Consider the following 25,167-nt stretch of genomic DNA (forward strand, 5'->3'; position numbering starts at 1 on the left):
ATATATAGTTTGCAAAGTTTTTGGGGATCTTTCCGGATGAAAGCCTTTATTTACAAATATAATATGTGTACTATTACCTTGGCCTCTCCATCTGGTAAGAAGAGATAAGCCCCGCTCTTATCTCTATTACTTGTGGTTCCATACCAAGCAAGCTCCATTTTTATTTGATGGTTTTTGCCATCTTCTTTTGTGTTAATTTTCTAAAAAAAGATAAATAATCACAATTTGAGAGGGTGACACATTTATAGTTTTTATGCATTAATATTCTTATAAATAAGAAACACAATATTTCAAACTGTGAGCCAACACACCTTCAGAAGCCCTGAGATCCCAGAAAACCATAGTTTCATGTAGGAGTTCTCTAAAGTAATGTCATCTGCAGAATTTTGCATCTCCTTGATCTTGAAAACTTTATCTGGGTTCACCTGCACATTATTTCCTCCACTAGTATATATATTATAATCAGCCAAGACCATTTCTGAATTCAGAACCTCCAAAAGCTGATAAACACCCAGACCTAAAGGTGGTAGGTGCACCATGAAAGAGATCTGTTGGAGCAAGAAAATATATTAAAAATTTACTATCATTAAAATAAAATTTTGAAAGTACTGCACCAAATTAATGCCTGCTACATTTCTATTCATCTCAACAGTTACACCAGCACTGAATGTTGCCTAAATTTCCAAGAACGCAAATTAGTATTAGATATTAATAAGAATATTTCCAGTTATTAAATCCAATGTTCTAATATTTCATCACAAATAAAAATTTTGCTGCTATTCATCTGATTAGTAATATTTCAGAAGGACATGATCATTGTTTACTAAAATGAACAACAGTTACAATTTTTAGTCTATTGCTATGAAGAAATATGATTTGTAATCTTGAGTTGAGCATATTACCACATATTAAGGAGATGAGCATAAAATTGGTGCTAAGGGTCAAAAATATTCTAGAAAGCAGAGAATGTTGGAGCACAACACTAACATACCATTATGGATCAGAACTGGAGGATATAATGGAATGTGGCTCAAACTGCCACTGATTCTTTGCTGCTTACTTATGAAGATCTTTATATGGCATCTAACAGAGAAACAGGGTGGGTGGGTCTCTGGAAACAATGTGCCCAGAACTCCATATGTAAACTTTCCTTTCTCCTTCTAGAATAGCCTTTGCAGAGCCCCACACTTGAGATTTATTAGCAGTAATTAGCCTCTTAGAAGAGGGCTGAAAATAATATACACTGCAGGAAAAAGATTCTGAAATAGGAATTCAATCTGGCTTTCAGTTCAAAAGAGTAATGCTAAGTAAATATCTGAACAGAGCTCCATGTAACTTTTTTTGGACAAATCTCAGTGCGAAGTTCATAGTAAAATACAACTACTGGCACATGATGATTGAGAAGAATCTCTATGATGCAATACGGTTTGAAATTTCCCAGAATTATCAAACAGAACCAAAAGCAAGCATTGATTCCAAGGCAAGGATCAAGCTTGAGTACAGAGAAATGGAGACTACATCAGAGTCCAGACCCAGAGGACTAGGGATCCAAGACCTTACAGCTGAAGTCTTTGGATCTGAAGGTCCACTTAGCTCAAATGTCATCTCAGATCCTCCTCTGATAATGCTTTTATAGCCAAACACACATACCCCTTAGTCAATAGAGTGGTGGAAACTATGCTTTTTCTTCTACTTCAGGACAACAGATAGTGGATCTGACTGTACCTGAATTTTACTTCTACACTATTCTTTGAAGTCCACTTTACCCAGAGCTTTTTCTATCTGAGATGAAGATAAGATAGAAGAGCCATACGGGAACTCAAACTTTTCAATTTTGTTTTTTGCTACTGGATACCATTACCACTATATTTGTTGCATTCCTTAAACTTCCTTACAGTAAGGAATATTTTGATAGTGTTGTTCATTTACAAAGACAATTTAAATTATTTTAAATACAATTTTATTGACAGAATTAACAATCCTAATTCTGAAGTACAGTATTTATGAATAAGAACATAACATAAGAACACAAGAATCCCCGTACCAGGTCAGACCAAAGATCCATCTAGCCCAGTATCTGTCTACCGACAGTGGCCAATGCCAGGTGCCCCAGAGGGAGTGAACCTAACAGGCAATGATCAAGTGATCTCTCCCCTGCCATCCATCTCCATCCTCTGATGAACTGAGTCTAGGGACACCATTCTTAACCCATCCTGGCTAATAGCCATTTATGGACTTAACCACCATGAATTTATCCAGTTCTCTTTTAAACACTGCTATAGTCCTAGCCTTCACAACCTCCTCAGGTAAGGAGTTCCACAAGTTGACTGTGCGCTGCGTGAAGAGGAACTTCCTTTTATTTGTTTTAAACCTGCTGCCTATTAATTTCATTTGGTGACCCCTAGTTCCTGTACCATGGCAATAAGCAAAATAACTTTTTCTTATCCACCTTCTCAACATCACTCATGACTCTATACACCTCCACCATATCCCCCCTCAGTCTCTTCCCTTCCAAGCTGAAGAGTCCTAGCCTCCGCAATCTTTCCTCTTATGGGACCCTCTCCAAACCCCCAATCACTTCAGTTGCCCTCCTCTGAACCCCTTCCAGTGCCAGAATCTCTCTCCTGAGGTGAGGAGACCACATCTGCACACAGTCTTCAAGATGTGGGCGCACCATGGAGCCATACAAGGGCAATAATATATTCTCAGTCCTACTCTCCATCCCCTCTTCAATGATTCCTAACATCCTGTTTGCTTTTTTGACCAATATGTCTACAAGAACCCAACAATCCAAAATAATGTGTTAAAGTCCTATAGCATATAAATTTTAGCCTTCCAGTTTAACATTCTTGTAAGTATAAAGTGTCTCTATTTTCTTAGGATTCAGCTGTACTTTTATATTGCATATACCCTGCCAGTATGAGACCTTCTAAGAATATAAAGACTTGTATCAACATTTCTTTCAACAAGTATTTTAAAAAAAATTTAGTCTTAGTACACTAATATACTATTATATTCACATATTACTATTAGTATATTTCTTTGTATGCCCTTTTACATATGAATTTGCTATGTTGACTTCTCCACTACAATCATCCCCCTATCCCCTCTTTTTTCCCCCTACCAAGGAGGAGTAAGGGGAGTGTTTTTCTCTTCTGAACTTCTCATAACAGAAGTTATGATATTAAGGCTGTGTACTCCAAAAAGCGGATTGATTAAAATGGTAATCCAAGAAAGATTAACAATGGATTCTTAAAATGCACACCTTAAGTTATTTTTTTTTTTAAAGTGTTCCAATACATTAGTTCAATAGTTCTGTGATACTTACTTTCACATAAAGTATAAATGTTCACATCTCTCAACACTCCCTTCAACAGTGACCATTGAATAGTTTGGAAAAAACATTTTTTGTTTGTTGGAATGATAGTACTATTACCACCATTGTAGACTTAAAGAAAGAAAGAAAAAAAGTCTTCATATCTGAGCCTCTCACTTAGTAAGAAAGGGGCCTTATTTCTTTGGCGTGAGTCTTTAATCCTCGCATAAGGAGGAGTTTAAATCTATATTTTTAATAAAAACAGTTTCCCTTAAGCAAAATACATTTAATAGTGTGGCCTGATACACTGCACACTGTAAAAAACATAGCCTTCCAGACGATGGGAGTTTTCATTCCACTGCTCTGTGAAGCTCTAAGATACTAAGATTTGAATCTGTGATATTGTTATTTTGGGGTAAAAGAAAAATCCTTGTATGTGTAAGACTATTAAGAAGGAAAAGTTACAAAAATCATTACTTGAAACACTTCAAAATTGGCCTCGGGGCTCTACTTGTAACCAGGGCATCGAATTCAAGTACTTACATCCCCTCAGAAATGCAATGAAATGGCTATAACATCCCTGTGATGTCTAATTGCCATTTAAATTAATGGGGCTAAAGAAATAAAGTATCTAACATGTGTACACAGCAGCTGCTCTTCAAACAATTTTCAACAACGTTAAAACAAATATTGCAACAAATCCACTTTTCTGACTCAAACATGGATAAACAGAAATGTAAACAGAATACAGAGATCAATGCACTTGTAGAAAAGTTAGGGGAAAAATTTCTAGTTAAACACATACACACTAAGTTTCAACCCAAAGCAATTTTAAATGATACCAAATAATAAATTCCTCAAAATGAGGCTCATTACTGAAACACTTAATTCAGTATTAAGCTTTGGTAATATCACGGAAAGTAATGAGGTTTAGAAAGTTGGTGCTATTTCTTAGACCTAAATGAAGACCAAAATGATTTAATTATTCCTTCTCTCTCACACACAGAATCTTCTTTATAAAATTGATACACTTCATATATATGAAGTCTAGTTCTCTTTATTTTCTCCTCTAACGTGAAGCTATAGTACATATCTAAGTGCAAATCAGTATAACTTACACTTTTTATTTCAAGTGACATACCTGATATGCTTCATGTGATACTGTAGTTGTTCCATCCCATACTCCACTAACCTGGACCATAACAGGTTTCCCTGAAGGAGATAATACTTTAACTTTGGGTGAATTCACATAGACCGAAACCACTGAGAACCGCTCCTGTTCTGTAGGATTATAAACCAAAAGGTACCTGTAAAAACATTTTTGTCATATTATCTTCATGAAAATAATGTTTTCTTTTCAGGTTATTGTACTATTTCACTCTAATTATATAAGTAGAATAATTAAAACTATAATATATATGTATACAATGAAAATACATGAAAACTAAACAGGAAAAACAGTGGACACCTTTCTTAATGCTACTCACTCTCATAGGCTTTAGACAGAAAGACGTATCTTATGGTACTCAGAAAAATTTTATATATGTTTAGAAAATGAGATGCTTAGGAATTTTCTTTAGCTATTACAAATACAGTCTTAATGCAAAGATTGCCCTTAATGTAAATATTTTTAAAAGCCTGAATTATTGAACACCAAGAGTAAAAGTTTGTTCACTGTTCAATTCTGCATTGTTTATTTGTAAATAATGCAAAATAAGAACAATAGCTTCCTAGTAGGTTCAGTGTAAATGGCAAAAGAATCACAAGGCAAACTGTAAAGATTTTAAAACATTTAGTAAGAATTTGTTAAGACCTTTGTTTTTTTAAATAACTTTCAGCCCCAGCAGTGGGTTTGAGAGGGGGGGGGGAAACAAACAGTGATAGGAAAAATAATAGCCTTTATTGAAACTTGGTTATAACTACAGGTAAGTCTTATCACACGCGGGGGTTCTGTTCTGCTGTTATCGCGTAAAGCAAAAACCGTGTAAACTGAAAATTATATCCCAAAGCCCTTTAAATCCTGCCCACAGCTCCAGTGTCTGGACCGGGATGGCATTTAAAGGGCTCCTCTGGGCTCCTGTCGCCGTGGGGAGCCCAGAGGAGCCCTTTAAATGCTGGCCCCAGCCCGGCTGCCAAAGCTGCGGGCGGGATTTAAAGGGCTCCACCGGGCTTCCCGCTGCAGTGTGGAGCCCGGAAGAGCCCTTTAAATCCCACCCGCAGCTTTGGCAGCTGGGCTGGGGCTGGCATTTAAAGGGCCCAGAGCTCCACCGTGGCTGGAGCCTTGGGCCCTTTAGTTCGCCCCAGGGGCTACCAGCCACCTCTGTAGCTGGGAACCCTCTGGGTGATTTAAAGGCCCTGGGACTCCCAGCCACAGCTGCTGCCCCAGGACCTTTTAAATCTTGAAGCCACGCCCCCACCGGACTCCAAGCCATTCAGCGTAAACCTGAAATTGTGCATGTTAAATACGCGTAAGTTGCGACAGGCTTGTAAATTGGATATACATTCTGGTTATAACTAGATTGGTTACACATTCTTCTTCCATATGAATCATATGAAATCTGGTTATAAAGAGACTGTATATACATTCTTGTTCCATATGATCATATGAATGCAATTTCAAGTATCAATACTCATTTATGTCTTCAGAGTTACAACCTTAACTATTTCAGGATAATACTGCATGGAAATATTTCCAGGAACTTTCTATCTATTTGTAAAACATGTTTGTGTGTATGTAATCTTTCCACATAACATATTTATTATGAGAAGTGCAAAATACCATAAATTGGACTGATAACCGTATTCACCAGAAAATACAGACCTGACAATTTACAACTTGACAGGTTACAAGCCCAAGTTATAGGAGTATTCCCTTGCTATATGGACACAGACAACATGGCATGTGAAGTTAGGTGTATAGAATACTAAAATCTCCAAGGTATGATATAACGGCATAACTCCAATTATTTTCCTCAAGGTGTGTGTGAGGGAAGGGGAAGAAGGAATAAGTTTAGAGTTATACAATAAGAAGATGAAGGTAGTAATGAGTGCTGGGCAAGTTCCTAAGCACAGGAGAGAGTTGGATGACAACAAGGAGTTGTAGTAAGCCAGAAAGATGAGGCAGAAAGGATAGCTGGGAAAAAGCGATAAACTAGAAAGGCAAGAAAGATGAGAAGAGAAGGAGAGAAAGAGCATAGAGAAGGACAGGAGCAACAGGGTAATCATAGGCCAGCTAGTCAGTTTACAACCTCTGGCTTTGCTAACTAGTTTAGAAAAAGTACAGCTTCATACCAGGCACCATGAAACATGTCACTTGTCAGCTGACAGTAGGGGAAAGATTAACTTAAGTAATGAAGTTTCAGAGACCAGCTGAAGTCCTCCCACTCAATAAATAAAGGGTTTCACCACTCTGGATATATACCAACTTTTATTCCCAGACCAATGTTCCCTATGCAACATAGTTTTAAAGGTTAAGAATTTAGAATTATCTTTATTACATACTTGTTTTATATTTCACATTTAGATTCTCCTTTTGAATAGAAAGGTGGGAAACTAAAATCACAATTCAGATATCATTGGATGGAGCTACAGTTAATTATGGAAGAGTTAACTTAATGGGGAAAAGTTGTCTTGGAAGAAAAATACAATTATATCAATATATGTAGTATTTTTCTTATGCCTGGATGTTTAATTAATATTTTTTGAAGTTCTACTTCAGTAGAACTGAAGAATTTATTCTCAGTATATAATTAAGTTATGCACACACTACAACAGAGACTAATAACTGCATTTATTTAGAATGCCATTTAACTCTAACCCTCAAATCACATACCCAGAATCATTAACTGCAAAAAAAAATCTAGATTAATTATGAGACATCACATTTACACAGGATTTACTTCACCTATACAATATCATCATGCAGAATGCATGCATGCAGTGTGGAATACAACTGCTGCGTATATCCTGCCCACATGAAACATGGAGGTAGTCTGGCACCATCTAAAGGTCTTATAATCTGAATTTAAAGGTAAGAACTTGTAATAATTACCTCTATTTAAGAGGCAATTTGCAGTTATGCTACTCTCACCATTCAGAGCACTTTTTGTGGCACTGCCTCAGGGTAAACTAAGTCATATCTCCTTGGGACTGTTACCTGACTTGATGGAATTACCTCTGAGCCCGTTTTCCCTGGCAGCTTGGGATTCCAGAACACTGCCTTGTTGAGCCAGACAAGTTAGCCTGCTCCAACACAGACCCAGGTCTGGTCCACGCCCCCCAAAGCTGCAGACTTTAACCAAAAACGCTCAGCAGGTCACCTATCTCCAGCACCCAGACACCCAGTTCCCAATGGGATCTAAACTCCAAATAAATCCATTTTACTCTGTATAAAGCTTATACCGGGTAAACTCAAACTGTCCGCCCTCTAGAACACTGATAGAGAGACATGCACAGCTGTTTGCTCCCCCGGGCATTACTAATAAACAAAAGTGATTTTATTAAGTATAAAAAGTAGGATTTAAGTAGTTTCAAGTAATAACAGACAGAAGAAAGTAAGTCACCAAGCAAAATAAAGCAAAAACATGCAAGTCTAAGCCTAATATATTAACAAACTATTTACAGGTAAAATCTCACCCTCAAAGATATTCCAATAAGCTTCTATCATAGACTAGACTCCTTCCTAGTCTGGGCCCAATCCTTTCCCCTGGTGCAGTCCTTGTTAGTTCCAGTTCAGGTGGTAGGTAACTAGGGGTTCTCTCATGACTGACAGCCCGCTTTGTTCTGTTCTACCCTCTTTTATAGCTTAGGCACAAGGCGGAAATATTGTGTCTCTCTGGGTCCCCATCTCTCCTTCTAAATGGAAAAGTACCAGATTTAAGATGGATTCCCGTCTCATGTGACCTGGTCACGTCCTGTGAGACCTCATTCCTCATTGCCCACGGGCTGGCCCACACGCACACAGGAAGGCCATTTACAGGTCACTGATTCTGAACAAGGGCGGCTCTAAACATTTCGCCCATATGATAGAAACTTATTGGAATATCTTTGAGGGTGAGATTTTACCTGTAAATAGTAAAAGGTCTCTTTTTATGGGAATATATCCTAGAGGTGCTCTTTATTCGAGTCATGTTTGTTTTGGAAGCCTCATTCTTTCCCTTCTATAGAAAAAATAGATTCTTGTTAGCTTGTTACCTGTTGGGTATTGATCTATGTTTTTATGACTGCCTGATGCAATATTTTATTGTTTGTTTTAATTTTACAATGTTCCTTAAGGAACTTAGCCCAAAACTATACTAAGAATTTATAAGAAGGGAGAATCGCTTGACTGCAATTCTCCTTCTTCGAAGATATGCAGGATTCACATTCCACAATCCTACACCAAATTAGAGGCTGTTTTTGAATTGATGTACTGTTGAACATTGTAGTTTTTATCTGAAAAATTTTTGTTTTTGTTCATATAAGAGACATTTCAGTTGGTTATTTCAGGAGCAGGAACTGACTGGAAGGTTGTAGAGGCAGCTGTTGGTGTACATTGGCCAGAGTGTCAAAAAATCTGTATGATGCCTGCTGCTACAGATTTTGCTGCTTTCAAAATTTTGGCCAGCTCAAATAAGGATAATCTCAAAACAGGGATTAGGAAAATGCAGGTACCCCTTCTTTAGAAGCAGCTCTATGGAACAGAGCGAAATAAGATTCTATGTTGGAAGGCAAATACAAGAAAAAGTACCTTGAAAAAAATATGTAATGAACATTATTGTAAAACCATGAATGAAACATTCTTGAGGCTTGCAAGAAGCTGCTTTGCCTCAGATAGCATGATCCAATGAGACCCAACTGCTGGCTAGCCAAGAAATGACAATAAGAGACACAAGTCTATAGTCATTTAATCTATTGAGATTGTTGGCAAGAATGTTTACCCAAAGGAAAAAAAAAACAAACAGTTGAGAGGACCCTGAGATCTTTATTTCATTTCAAATAAAGCCACATGGACCATACTGCAGCAAACCTGTGATGAACCACCTCACTGGTATGGGCAGGCCCATATGGGAAGAATATTCACAAAATGATAGGCTCATTAAGGTGTTATTCCATCAACAACTTGGAAAGGAATCTTGGATTAGCTTGCAGATCCACCTTGCTCCTGGAAAATATGCCATGTAGGGTTTGGAAAAAAATTTCTACTGCATTGGGAGATCTGATAAGCCACATACACTTTCATCATTAACTCACCAAGAGTAGGCCACTGAAACCTCTGTATCTTCAATGTCATCTACCATAGGATTGCCACGTGCACTCAAGCAGTTTACTATGCTTCACTAAGATGTAGGACCATTAGCACTAACTTGACAAATGATTCTTCCGACTGCTTCTAGACCCTCAGCATCAAGACCAGTGATCCTACCGATACAGCCAACTCTCAAGAGTCAGGCATCAGCATTAGTGAAAAGAGCCCAGCTCTTGCACAAGAATTCTGACAGTCTTTGATGAAGGATCTTCCAGCTATGTGCTGAGGATAAGACTGTTGCTGAGACAGCCTTAAAAACAAACCTGATGAATCTAACTAGGTCTAAGATCATACACTGCCCCAGAAGTTCCCTGAATCTGTTTCCAAGTCCTGTCTTGTGTTTTAACAGTGGCATGGTGAAAGGCAACTTCTCAAGAACCAGAGCTCATGTACCACCAATTTGAGGCAGCATTAATGCCACCTCTTCAAGAAACCTGAATTTATGATGCTGTCAGTGCACATTGCTTTGAGGCAACCTGGGGGTTGAATCTGTATCAACATCAAGTTCTGGTGCTCAGTGGAAGAGTCTGATTTGGGTTTTTAGTTCAAGGATTGATCCTTTGAAGCAATGTAAGTCCGATACTAAACAGTCCCTGGAGTCCCTCTGGGGAGCTTCCAGGAAGAATTTCTTATTTCCCACAAAATGTGACTACTCTGAATGACATTTCCAGACAGATCTGCTCAATTATAATGCAGCGGACACAGTCATAATGCTCATCCATGACTAAAACTTTTCTACTACAGGTACATTGCTTGAAGCCGCTGAACTTCTTTCCTGGAGATGCACAAAGAAAACCTAAAAAAAGAAAGCATCACTGAAAGTGAGTATCCAAGGCTAACAAGAGATGCAGCCAAGAATCTAGAGTATGCACCAAAGCAACAAATAATCCTGTGCAGAAAGGGAAAAAAAAGGGATGACAGAAAAAGAGTCAATAAAGTGTGAACACAGAAAAAGCACTGAAAGAGCAGCGTACATACATATTTTAGTGACTTACTCTTTATTATATTTCATTATAAACCCAGTTGTAATGGATCGTAGAGCAGCAAGTGCCCATGAGAGAGAAAAATTATTGTATACTAGAGGAGAGCTATAAGTCTAGAGAAATCTAACCTCTAAGATTTGAAAAATAATTACAGATTACATATAGATTTATGGTAATCTTGGAAAACGGCATTTTAATCTGTACATCATATTACACAGTGAACTAATGTGCTATTACTAGTTTATGAATATTTCTTCTGTAGTCTCAACATATTATAACTGGGACAAGGGATAGCTCAGTGGTTTGAGCACTGGTTAAACCCAGGGTTGAGAGTTCAATCCTTGAGAGGGCCATTTAGGGAACTGGGGTAAAAAAAACCTGTCTGGGGATTGGTCCTGCTTTGAGCAGGGGGTTGGACTACATGATCTCCAGAGGTTCCTTCCAACCCTGATATTCTATGATTCCATGATTAAGGTTAAACATCCTTATTAAACGCTACATGCTACAGTATGTTTTTCAGCTTGGAAAAGAGGAGACTAAGGGGGGATATGACAGAGGTATATAAAATCATGAGTGATGTAGAGAAAGCAAATAAGGAAAAGTTATTTACTTGTTCCCAGAATACAAGAACTAGGGGTCACCAAATGAAATTAATGGGCAGCAGGTTTAAAACAAATAAAAGGAAGTAGTTCTTCAGACGGTGCACAGTCAACTTGTGGAACTCCTTGCCTGAGGAAGTTGTGAAGGCTAGGACTATAATAGTGTTTAAAAGAGAACTGCATAAATTCATGGAGGTTAAGTCCGTTAATGGGTATTAGCCAGGAGGGGTAAGGAAGGGTGTCTCTAGCCTCTGTTTGTCAGCAGATGGAGATGGATGGCAAGAGAGAGATCATTTGATCATTGCCTGTTGGGTTCACTCCCTCTGTGGTACCTGGCATTGGCCACTGTCGGTAGACAGGATACTGGGCTAGATGGCCTTTGGTCTGCCCCAGTACGGCCATTCTTATGTTCTTATATGTTCTTATGTGATGCATACAGGCCAAATAAAATCAGTCAGCTTGTTGAGTGGCAGGTGCTTATGGAGAAAATGTGGAGATAAGACAACAGGCACACTTTTTCCCCTTTACCCTTATAGAGACTCTCTGGTGACAATACCACCACCTTGGGTAGTTTCTGCCAGAGCAAGCAGATGGCAGGAGGAATTCAACAGCACTGCACTATCAGGAAACTGAGCTAGTTAAGAGATACAGGACCTCTGAAGAGAGAGCCCTAACTTTCTGCTGATCCTATAGAATCTGCACGGCTCCTCATAGATCTGCTAAGTTTGGAAGTGCATCCAATGGGCTTTTCTTAAGATGACAAATATGAGGACATCTCCATGAGGAAACAGTTTGAGACTTCCTCCCCTCAGATTCCCGTCCCAAGAAGAAGAGACATTTTCAAAGAGCCAACTACTCACTTTCACATTTCAGAAATCCTGCTGTTAGTGATTTGTTGAAAGAAGAGAGGTGTAGCATAGATTGAAAAATGTAAATATCAGAGGAGAGTCTTATTTACTCACTTTAAAAGAGTTAACCATTTGCCCTTTGACACATGCCATGGAAACAAACAGATTTGGGCCATGTGATTCAACAATGTTATGTGACCTCACTTGAGCAATATCACTCTATACAAGCAAGATTACATTATAAGAAGAGATTTAGAAAATGTATTAGAAAATTTAGAAAATTCTCATTCTTCTGTTGAGGCCTACCTTCCACATTAGTCAACTACTTCAGCCAATTATTAGATATGGAAAACCCTCAAGAAAACAGCACTCACAGTGAACACAGACACAATGGCACAATAAATAAGAATGATAAATTTTCAGAGAAAATACAAAAAGCCAACACCAACCTAAGACAACACTTTCTATAAAAGTTACACATCTATGAGATACTCCAAATACAGGTACTTCCTGTGATTCTGACGCAGTATTTATATCCTATTCTAGAGCACAAAGCTACTCTCTCATTAAGGATAAAAGGATTAAATCCAAAGGCACTATTTTAAATTTTTCTTTTACCACAAAGCTGTGAAGTGTTCGGAAGTCCAAGATGGGCTTGAAGCCCCCTGACTTTTTCAGGATCAGGAAGTACCTTCACTAAAATCCTTTCCTTGTTCCTCTTGTAGTGCAGGCTTTATTAATCTGTATTTAGAGGGAAAAAAAATCTGTTTCAGAAGAACAGAAGATTTGAAATATGCCATATCACTTCAGTCTGTGCCCTGACAGTGTTGGACTAACTACAACGTTGATTTAAGCAACACAAGAAGAAAGACTGAAGGAGAAGACCAGACACTGCAGCTAAGAAATAGTATACAAACAGCTTGATATACTGAAAGGGAATATTCTCTACTTCCAAAAAAAGACTTAAAAATACATGCACAGGGTCCACAAGGTTCCATTTTTTGTAACTCTTGGCTAGAATAGTTATTTTAATCAATGAAGAGCATTCTCTGCTTTGTGAAAACACTTCGCAGAAAGATATCTTTCAAGCTAAAGTAGTGGTACTGCAGTTCACAAGCCATTTCCATAATAAACCCAATGCAACTTATTTGTAATGGGTATCAAGAACTTGTTTCTAAGAAGATGCAGCATGCCTCAATTTCAATATTATGGTCTTTGCCCTGGAAAGAGAGATATCATTTATGAGTGTCAGAAAATGACACCTTCATAATGCAATAACTGCACTACTGTTGCAATCAGAAATAAAATAAGCTACAAAATTGTCAAAATCATAGAATCATAGAAGTGTAGGACTGCAAGGGACCTCAAGAAATCATCAAGTCCAGCCCCCTGCAACGTGGCAGGACCAAGTTAACACAGACCCTCCGACAGGTTTGTCCATTCAACCAGTTCTCAAAACCCTCCTATGATAAGGATTCCATAACCTCCCTTGGACGTCTATTCCAGAGTTTAACTATCTTTATAGGTAGAAAGATCTTCGTAATATTTAATGTAAACCTCCCTTGCTGCAGATTAAGCCGGTTACCTTCTTGTCCTACCTTCTGTGGGACACCATTCTCTTTATAATAGCTCTTAACATATTTGAAGACTTATTAGGTCTCCCCTCAGTTTTCTTTTGTCAAGATTAAACATGCCCCATTTTTTAAATCTGTTCTCATAGGTCAGGTTTTCAAAATCTTCCTTCAATTTTGTTACTCTCTTCCGGACTCTCTCCAATTTGTCCACATGTCCCCTAACATGTGTGGCCCTGAACTGGAGATATAGTACTCAAGCTGAGGCTTAATCAGTGCTAAGTACAGCAGGACAATTACCTCCTGTATCTTATATACAATACTCCTGTTAATACACCCTAGAATGATACTACCCTGTTCCACCCCCTCATAACATTGATGACTCATGTTCAATTTGTGTCCCACTATAATCTCCAAATCCTTTCAGCAGTACTATGACCTAGCCAGATATTACCAGTTGTGGAGTTTTGCATTCAATTTTTCCTTTCCAAGTGAAGTATTTTGCACTTGTCTTTAGTGAATTTCATTTTGTTGAATTCAGACAATTCTCCAATTTGTCAAGGTCGTTCTGAATTCAAAACACTACATAGAAAATCTTAAATTTTAATTCATTTGTGAAAAGTTGCAAAGTTAAACAATTTAAAACAATGCATAAACTAGTTTCTACAGTGTAATTTTGAAATTGTAACCACAGCAGATAGACTACTGAAAGAAACTAAGCAAATTAAGAATTCAAAACAGACTATCACTACTTCATCAAAAATAAGAAACCAATAACTAGAGGACAAGGATAATTATATACAACCATTTCATGTAATAATGGTTTATGATAAAAGTTTGAAAACTTTAGAATTTATTAACAGTACTTGAACTCAGAAGCAAAGGGATGCACAGTCAAAATCGGATATTCACAGAGAAATACGTTAATTTCTTAGAACGCTTTGAAGAGCAATGAGTCACTGAAGAAGAGATATGTTTTCCTGTGTTATGTTTTCTAAAAATGAACCAAAAGCAAGTCTTCACAGTGATTATCTTCTTGTTTTTATAGGTCAAAATATGTTTTTTTTCTCTATTAAAGGAACTGTTTTCTGACTTTTAATTTTGGTTGGCTTCAACAAACAAGACTGCCCCCTCACAACAAAATGCACATACATACCCTGATCTTATTTATCACTTAGTTTTCAGTATTCCAAATAAGCTGTTAATAAAATACCAGTTACTTATGCAAATTACACAGAACCAATACGGAGATCATGGGGCACTTAGAGTTTATTAAAAAAATAGCAGATATGTTTACTCATACAGTAAAAAGTACTCTTCCTATCTAAGACTTTAAAAAAAAAAACAAACCACCACACACTGAAGAGAACCATCTTTGGTTTTGTTCATTTTCAACAACCATTTCTGAGAGAGTGTTTGGTGTGAGAAAAAACAACCCAATTTCACTCATGTGCTTGATGATAAACTATTAAAATCAATACTCAGCATGAACTGTCCATCAATTTCAGTGTTATATGAAGTAGCTAAGTAGATTATATCAGAGAAATTAAAAATGCAGCTATTTAATCACAATAATTATGCTCATAAAATTCCATGATTGTCTTAATTCTAAAATATTTGAACTACTCTGATGTGATGAAGTGATCATTCAGTCCAAACCTATAACTAAAATGTCATAAAAATGCAAATACTTTCTTTTGAAACGCATACTTTTAAATGGTCCCTCTCTCTCGCTTGTCTGAGAATAAAATAAAAGCAATAAAAGTCAGTGAGAAGTTCAACTTTAAAACAGCTGGCAAGATATAACCCTTTTTGCAAATGTTACTGCAATCTTATCCAAAGCAAAACTCAAGCAATATTTCTATCAAAATTCAATTCCAAACCAGTTTGTTATGCTAAGGAAGAAAATTATAATATTTTAATTATAAAATTAATTTGCAAAAAAAATTTGCAAACTCATAGATGACAGCTGAGGTCCCAGAACACTGGAGAAGGGCTAATGTAGTGCCCATCTTTAAAAAAAGAAAAAAAACGAGAAGCTGGGGAACTACAGACTAGTCAGCCTGACTTTGATACCAGGAAGCTATTAGAGCAATGTATAAAACATTCAATTTGGAATACCTGGAGGATGAAGGGGTAAATGCTAGCAACCAGCATGGATTTATCAAGAACAAATCATGCCAAACCAGCTTGATTTCTCTTTGACAGGTAACTATTTTGGTCCATAGATGGAATGCAATGGACATAATATACCTGGACTTCAACAAGGTTTTTGACATAGTCCCACATGACATTCTAATAAGTAAGCTGGAGAAATGTGGGCTCAACAAAACTAACATGAAGTGGATACTGTGACAGACCCAGGCCAGTGGGGTGCAGGAGTCTGGTAGAGGGCAAATATACTGGTCACTGGGTGAGTAGTTTTCTGTTCCCTGAGTGACCAGAGCAGAGTCTGCACTAGAGTAGTCAGGAACTTGCTAGAACCAATTAAGGCAGACAGGCTGATTAGAACACCTGCAGCCAATCAAGGCAGGCTAATCAGGGCACCTAGATTTTAAAAGGAGCTCTCTCCAGTCAGATGGGGAGGAGCCAGAGGAGAGGAAGTGCGTGTGAGGAGCTGGGAGCAAGAAACACAAGGAGCTGAGACTGAGAGGGTGTGCTGCTGGAGGACTAAGGAGTACAAGCGTTATCAGACACCAGGAGGAAGGTCCTGTGGTGAGGAGAAAGAAGGTGTTTGGAGGAGGCCTTGGGGAAGTAGCCCAGGGAGGTGTAGCTGTCACACAGCTGTTACAAGAGGCACTATAGACAGCTGCAAAATCCATAGGGCCCTGGGCTGGAACCCGGAGTAGAGGGCGGGCCCGGGTTCCCCCCAAACCTCTCAACTCCTGATCAGACACAAATCTGCCAATAAGCGCAGGACCCACCAAGGTAGAGGAGGAACTTTGTCACAATACATAATTGGTTAAACCACCCCAAACAAAGAGTAACAATTAATGGAATCATGTCAGTCTGGAGGGAGGTCTCGAATAGGGTTCCGCAGGGATCTCTGCTCTAGGTCCAGTGTTGTTCAATATCTTCCTTAATGATCTGGATGTAGGAATAGAGAGCATATTGAACAAATTTGCAGATAACACAAAGCTAGGGAGGGTTGCCAACACTTTGGAGGATAGAGCTAAGATTCAGAGGAATGTTGATAAATTGGAGAACTGGACTATAGACAACAAAATGAAATTCAGCAATGACAAATGTAAGGTGCTTCACTTAGGGCGGAAAAACAAATGCACAAAAACAGAACAGGGGATAACTGGCTTGGCAGCAGCACTGCTGAGAACGATCTGGGAGTTGTGGTGGATCACAATCTCAGCATGAGTTAGCAATGCAATGCTGCTGCAAATAAGTAAGTAAATAAAATAAACAAACAAATGTCATTTTAGGTTGCATTAACAGAGGCCTAGCATGCAAGTTACAGGATGTGATAGTACTGCCCTACTTGATGCTGATTAGGCCTCGGCTGGAGTCCTGTCTCCAATTTTGTTCACGAATGAAAGGATTTGGAGAAACTGGAAAGGATCCAGTGTTGAGTGATAAAGATGATCAAAAGATGGAATGCAAGCCATACAAGCAAAATCTAAAGGAACTGGATACAGTTAGTTTGGAAAAGAGGAGATTGATAGGGTCTTCAAATACTTGAAAGGCTGCTTTAAAAAAAGATGACAAGAGAACAACTTTTCCCATTTGTGGCAAGACAAGAAGCAATGAGTTCAAACTACAGCATAGCAGATTTAGATTAAATCTCAGAAAAACAGTAAGAACAGTAGGACAATGGAACAGACAGACTGCCTAGGGAGCTTGTGGAAGCTCCTTCTTTGGAGGTTTTCAAAAGGAGGCTGGATAACCACCTGACTTGGAAGGCTTAGACAAAACAAATCCTGCATCTTGACCGGGGGTTAGACTAGATGACCCTTGAGGTCTCTTCTAACCCTGTGATTCTTTGCAGTTTATTAACTCTGTATAGTTTATACACAACACTAGTATTCTTCATTTATGCTCATATTTTACATGCTAGAATATAATATTTAAGAAAGTCAAATGTTTTTTTTATTATGCTAGTCAAAGAATTTACTCTTATACAGTTTTTTATTAATATGTAGTTATAAGAATCATTTTATCACTTATCTCAGGGTCCATGTACAAATGTAACAAAATCTACATGGTGATCAAAATACATTCTTATTCAGAACTCCATATCCTTATGGAGACTCACGTAAACTCATCCTATACCTGAAAGATGGGCAACACAAACAGGACCTGAAATTAGACTTGCCAAATTCTAAGATTATTATGCCTCTGGGTGATGTTTTAATCTTTGTAGTTCAGCAAGACACCTAATTTTCCTATAGCACTTTCCACTGCAGCTTTCTCAGCCTTGGCTCAAGTCCTCAGCACAGGCTTTAATTCCCATCATTTCACACTACAAGTCTCCTTTACAATTAAGTTACACTTCTTGTGCATATATTCCTTACCACATATTACATGGATAATGTACTCTTAGCATGCATTACAATTGTGTATTCTGACAACAGTAGCAAAAAAATCTTGTCAAGTGCTTTCTTTGAAAAAGTAATAGCAACTTTACACTGACATTTTTTTTCAGAGGTAATCAGTGAGGTTGATTGACCTACTGTCCAAATGAGATCAGAATCGAGACGAGAACTGATTGGCTGAGTATCATTGTGAAAGATGACTGATGTAATATTTGAGGGCTGGGGAGGACAAAGGCAATTAATTTCCTCAAATAAAAGTATGCCCACTATTTGTTACTCAGGTTTGGAAACTGAACTTTTGTTGTATCCATCTGCAGCTAGATATTGAGATAGGAGCCATAACTAAGGGGGGGGGGGTCGTCAATTTGGTCTTAGCAAGACAACTGACTTTGTATTTCAAGAAACAGACCTGACTGTAATTATGCATGGCTTTGTCACCTTGAGTATAGTCTAATACAATGTGTTCTACATAGGGCTAAACCTTAAGACAACTTGAAAAATTCAGCCAGCACAAAATGTTTGCCTGCTTATTAAGAAATAGGTCTCAGAAATATTACATCTGTGCCCTATGACTTGCAGTCAATCATTTCATTTCTGGATAAATTTTAAGAAGCTTGGTTTGACCCTAGGAAACCTTATGTTATTTGAGAGCTAGATATGTTAGAGACTACCTCTCTCTTCCTGTGATATTCTAACAACTTCAATGAGATGGGGTACCTGACCTGACAGCCCTTTGACTTCAATTCGATAGAGACAGGTTCCAACCTACCTGAAGACCAGTGATGGTTGACCTCCTGCCATCCTAGCAGCAGGCTCCTACATGGAGAGTCCCCTGTTACCACTAACTACTACAGGCAGGGGTTGCACTGTGGGACAGGGTTCCCCCTGTGGGTTGTGGCTCAGGCTGCAACAGCCCAGTCTTGCTATTCTCCATTGTTAAGAAGCCCTGTGATAAAGTTGGATGATGCAGTTCCTCATTCACCAGGCCTTGTGAATCCTGGAACTACTTTATGTAGGACCAATTGTATAATGTTCTGTACTTTGATATGTGCACATGAGATTGTTACTTTAGCATATACCACATTACATGAACGCCTGGCAGTTATGAGAGCTGAACTGACCTCTGTTTTTCCCAAAGTTCTTATTACTCACACTAAGCTACATCCCACAATACCCTACAATAGCACAACTGAGCATCTGGCTTAAGCCAACAGGAAACTAGTCAATCAAAATACCTTTGTTCTATGTCTTAGTACAAGACAGAAAGGTACCCTCAAAGGCCAATACCTGGAATGCTAGTATTGAAAATAAAGATAAGGAAAGGAAGAGAACAAAAAGGAAAAGAATTAAGACAAACTAATGGCTTGGGATTGTCCGAGACCAATGCAGGTTCGAGTAAGGATTTGATTGAGAGAGGAAAATCAAAACGAAAAACAGATTGTAATTCAAAACCAAGTGGTTGTTTATTAATGGGGAATAAGTTGAAACTTGGGCTGGGGAGGAGCACTTTTACCAACTAACAACACTATCAGAACAAGAATATACACACAACTTAAAACAATCTATTTACATTCAACAACAAAAAAATCAAGCAGTCTATGATCAACTGCTTACTAAAATCCAGAACAGATACACAAAACTAAGTAAACTGTGCGCACATTAACCGAATATTGTAAAATACAACAATTAACCACAATAGCAATCAATACAACAATTTAACTTTCATATACTATATACACATCTTGGTATCAAGTAAAGGAGTAGAAAAAAGAAAAGAGGCTAAACAGACAGAGTATTTACAGCACACTCCAGGCACAGCTGACCAGCAGTACAGACACCAAGGGCATGATGAATTGGTGGGAAAATAATCCAAAAAAGAAAGCAAATCGACACTACCCGAGCCGGCTAAATTCGGAGGAAATCCTGGCTGAAAGGGTGATCAGGCCGTTCAGCTAGCCCGTGGATACTCCCGCAGATATTGGCGAGAGACTTAGTTTTATTCAAAGACTCTTACTTGTGTCAGCGTCTGATTGGTCCCTAGCTCCTTCACCAACCAGGTTCCGAGCTGGTGCCCTCTACATCAATGGGAGCTGCACCTGGCACACTACTTTTGCACACAGCCCTATGCTTCTGCACACAGCACCAACTTGACCTTTTAACTGACAGAAGGTTCAAGAACAGGCACACTGGTATTTTTGCACACGGCACTAGTCTGACCCTTAGGTGACCAGGGAAAAGAGCGGGAAAAGGCACATGGCACTATAATGTTGCACACCGCACTACAGTGTTGCACACGGTACCAATGTGACCTTTTGACTGACAATTGGCCAAACATATGCCATGTTAGAGCACAGGCTTTAGGGTTGCGACAGAGATGTGGTCACAATGTGACATTATCCTTAAAGACTGTGAACCCCTATTTCTCAAACTTTTTGAGCAGAAGTAATGGCTAAGAGAGAGGCTGTTTTCACAGACAAATGTAGAAGAGAGCAGGTAATCACAAGTTTAAAGGGGGCCTCATAAGACATATAAGTACCAAGTGGAGGTCACAAGTGAGTGTAGGGCATCTGACTTGTGGAAAGATTCCCCAGTCCCTTGAGAAACCTCATCACTGTAGCATAAGCAAAGATGGAAAAACCCTCTATTGTATGAAGGAAGGTTGTAATAGCTGTCAAGTGTACTCTAATTCTTCTTGTCATTTTCAGCTCTAGCATGTAATCTAATATATCGGATATTGGAGAGGATGTAGGTCAAAGATGCCTTAGGCCACACCAGTGACTGAATCTCCCCACTTTTACAGGTAGGTATTAGGAATGGATTTTCTCCTTCTTCTATGCAAAAGCACTCTCTATGTCCTTAGAACAAGTCGTTTTCAACCCTGCAAACCATCCATCTGCCATGCCTTGAGTCAAAGAATCTTGAGGTTGAAGGATCTGAACTCCAACAAAAGTGAAAGGCAACCCCCCCAAGGAGTAGTGATTCAGACTGCCTCCAGAGCAGAACTGGGAGCTCTTCTTGTTCTTGGCTGTGGCAAACAAGCCTATCTGCGGGATACCCCAATAATGAAATAGGTGGTGGAGGGTAATGGGATCTAACTCACTGCTTCAGTGCAGAGGGAGGGTGATCTCGCTCCCTCTGCATGGTTGATATAAATATGCATGACATGTTAGTCACGATCTTCACGTATTTGCCCCTGATTAGTGGAAGAAAATGGAGACAAGCATTTCAGACTGCTCCGAGTTCCATTAAGTTGATGTGCAGTATGGACCCAAGAGGTGACCACTTGCTATGACCAAGGTGCATGTCTATAGGAGTTCCCCATCCAAGTAGGGATGCATCTGTTATTACTGACATTGGAGATGGCTGTGCAAAGACAACCCTTGTGCAAACACTGTGAGGGTCCTTCCACCAGTCGAGGGACTTCCATGATTGAAGGCACTGAGAGTAATTTGTTCAAACTGTGTTTGCTTGGCAAATAAACAGTTCTGAATCACCCCTGAACCCAGTCTTGTGCGTTTTATTGAGCAGGCAACCACTGAAGTATTGGAATATCAGAATTCCTTTTCTGTGAAGATGAGCAGAACTCTGCACTGAAAATGCTCTTGCCCAGAGTGAAGTATAGGAATCTTCTGCAGGAAGGGTGGATTGCTACATGAAAGTAAGTCTCTTGCAGGTCAAGGGCCAAGAACCAATCCTATTGGAATTGCTGCTGCAAGAGTTAACTCCAAAACCCACTTGTCCATAGAGATATGGTCCCACTTCTGACAGAAATGAGAAAGATGATTGTCAAAACAAGGGAGACATGTAGATTGTTGCAGCAGATATGAGTGAGGACGGTAATTCAGCACCTTGACCACCTCAAAAAAATGGATGTTTCAAAGTTGTAGGTTGTGAGCCTGATGCCCCAGAGGTAGACAGTCTTCTCTTCTGGAACCGTTGTCTCTTATGCTGAGAATTCATAATGTCTCTGGGAGAAAGGAAGCTGAGTGGGAAGAGATCTCTGCACCATCTGGGACTCACTAATTTTTTATTTATTTATTTATTTTTTATGTGCAGGGGTGTAAATTCTGAGCGAAAAGAAGATGGTCCTAGAGTTTTAAGTTATGCAGGGACTCAGTTTTTTCAGCAAATAGCTTCAATCTGTCAAAAGGAAGGTAATCAACTGTATTTTGGACTTTCCTCTGAAACCCCAAGAGCTGAAGTCTTCCTTATGACTGGGATCACCTCACAACATGAAAGGCAGTGTTTAAAATTTGGAGGACTGGGCATGCCCTCCCAGTATTTAAGTTCTCCTAAGAGAAGAAAATAAAAGGGAAAGGACATGGTCCTTACACTAAAACTATAATAAAATATATGTATATATGAATAAAAATATTAAATATTTTAATTTTGTATTAAGTTATAGAATTCCTACAACTAACTAATATAAAGCCAACACTAAAGTACTAACACTCAACTAGCTAGTTAGATAAAAGAAAAATACAGTTGAGGTAAACTCAACTCAGTCACTGCTGAGGCTCCAATATTGGAACACACATGAACAGAAAAAAATTTACTAAACATCTACAGGATAACAGACCATGAATAAACAGCACATTTATAATTAATACATTATTGATAAATTATAAGGCATCTGGTAACAATCAAGAGATGTTAACACAACTGAATTTTAGTAAACCTCTGATACCAAGTCTTGTGATAAAGGACATAGTATTATACAAGACTTTGGGCTTGTCTACATCACAAAGTTGCAGCGCTGGTGAGGGGGTTACAGCGCTGCAACTTAGGAGGTGTACACATCTGCAGGGCATCACCAGCGCTGCAACTCCTGTTGCAGCGCTGGCCGTATTCCCGTTTTGTCTCGGGTGTAGAGGATCCAGCGCTGGTGATCCAGCGCTGGTAATCAAGTGTAGACACTTACCAGCGCTTTTCTTGACCTCCGTGGAATAAGCAGGTATCCCAGCATACCTGAGGAAGCCTCTGGTAATCAAGCAGGTCTCCTTCCCTGCAGTTTGCTCTCGCGTTCCCCGAACCCCCGAGCAAGCAGGTCTCCTTCCCTGCGGTTTGCAGGGGGGTTCGGGGAACGCGAGAGCAAACCGCGGCGAAGCTGGTCTCCTTCCCCGGTTTGCTCTCGCGTTCCCTGAATCCCCAAGCAAGCAGGTCTCCTTCCCTGCGGTTTGCAGGGGGGTTCGGGGAACACGAGAGCAAACCGCGGCGAAGCTGGTCTCCTTCCCCGGTTTGCTCTCGCGTTCCCCGAACCCCCGTGCAAGCAGGTCTCCTTCCCTGCGGTTTGCAGGGGGGTTCGGGGAACGCGAGAGCAAACCGCGGCGAAGCTGGTCTCCTTCCCCGGTTTGCTCTCGCGTTCCCCGAATCCCCGAGCAAGCAGGTCTCCTTCCCCGGTTTGCTCTCGCGTTCCCCGAACCCCCCTTGAAGCCGCCCAACAGCACTGCAGTGTGGCCACATCTAACACCACTTGCAGCGCTGGTTGCTGTAAGTGTGGCCACTCTGCAGCGCTGGCCCTATACAGCTGTACTAATACAGCTGTAACAACCAGCGCTGCAAAATTGTAGATGTAGACATACCCTTTGAAACTGATATGGAAACAAAAAAGGCCACTAGAGATTTAGCTTGTCAAACAGCAGGAAGGGGGTTCAAAAGAGGATGGAGCTAGCCTGTTCTCAATGGTGGCAGATGACAGATCAAGAAGCAATGGTCTCAAGTTGCAGTGAGGGAGGTCTAGGCTGGCTATTAGGAAACACTATTTCACTAGGAGGGTGGTGAAGCACTGGAATGGGTTACCTAGGGAGGTGGTGGAATCTATATCCTTAGAGGTTTTTAAGGCCTGACTTGACAAAGCCTGGGCTGGGATGATTTAGTTGGTGTTGATCCTGTTTTGAGCAGGGAATTGAACTAGACCTCCTGAGGTCTCTTCCAACCCTAATATTCTATGATTCTAAACTGGGGTTCAAATCTACCCTGCATTAGCCTACTGCACACTACGTGTCTGTGTGGACCCTGCCACTGCTCATTATAAGTTACAGAGTGCACTTCAATCTATTCCACTTGGAAATGGGAGTGGATTAAAATGCACCAGGGAAGTTTTATCGACCAGAAGAAGGGTCCACACAGAAACTGAGTGCGCAGCAGACTCGTGCAGAGTAGATTTACACTCCAACCTGCCACGAGTTAAGTGTTCATATAGACAAGCCCTTAGTGAAATCTAATAGGCTTTTGAGTAGTCTCCTAAAGAAAGTGATGGAAAACTCCATCAGTTGGCACATTAGAAAATAACCTGGAAAAAAAAATACTCCTCAAGCCATCTTACATTTGCATGGAAGTGGGCTATCTGACCGCCTGATTTTTTTCCCATCTCTAACTCTTATGATCCTCTCACTGTGGAACTAGTTTGTGGGACATGTTGAAAGAAAGAAGACTGATCAAATCAATATATAGCTAGGTTTTTATACATGTTATATTGTATAATTACTAGCCCAGATGTAGCTGAAATAGTATTATGAGAGAAATATTTAAATTTTGTAATTTTTCAACTTGGGTGCCTTATTTTGCAATCTTAGCATTCCATTTACGCTAATTTTTAGCATGAATAAAGTGGGAAACTTCCATTGTGCAATTAAAAATGGGAAATATTTTTAATTTTGGAAAATTCAACATCAACTAAAAAACTTTACCAAAATACTAATTATTTTAGAGCAAAATAATGTTAAAAACACTAAAGAAATTAAGTGATTAGCAGAAGAGACATTGCTATATGGAAACTTAAAAATATTGCGTATTAATACATTATTTACCTTGGCTGTATACTCAGCTTTATAACTGTCTTGCGTGGCAGAGAATCTTGTGAGGACTGATCATCATCCTACACGGGAGAAAACTTTAAATTTACATTTCAATATATATAGATCAAACTAAAAATCATACATTTCAGTTTTGGAAGAACCAAGACATAAAGATGCACTATCCACATCACACCAATAGTGAGTTCCAATGAAATCTAATTTA

At 39.2% G+C, this 25,167-nt stretch overlaps 1 protein-coding gene across 3 annotated transcripts in view; it reads right to left on the reverse strand.

Annotated features, from left to right (window-relative positions):
* MAN2A1 (mannosidase alpha class 2A member 1) overlaps positions 1-25,167 on the reverse strand; it is a 200,393-nt gene that overhangs the window by 66,899 nt on the left and 108,327 nt on the right. For all 3 annotated transcript variants that reach the window (XM_030565963.1, XM_030565965.1, XM_030565964.1), the window contains exons 12-15: positions 24,957-25,024; positions 4,458-4,623; positions 312-548; positions 78-200 (exon numbers count right to left, since the gene is read on the reverse strand). In XM_030565963.1, the coding sequence (XP_030421823.1) occupies positions 78-200; positions 312-548; positions 4,458-4,623; positions 24,957-25,024 (594 nt within the window). The remainder of the gene's footprint in view (positions 1-77; positions 201-311; positions 549-4,457; positions 4,624-24,956; positions 25,025-25,167) is intronic.

The sequence above is a fragment of the Gopherus evgoodei genome, chromosome 6 (genome assembly GCF_007399415.2).
Source record: "Gopherus evgoodei ecotype Sinaloan lineage chromosome 6, rGopEvg1_v1.p, whole genome shotgun sequence".
Taxonomy (NCBI): domain Eukaryota; kingdom Metazoa; phylum Chordata; order Testudines; family Testudinidae; genus Gopherus; species Gopherus evgoodei.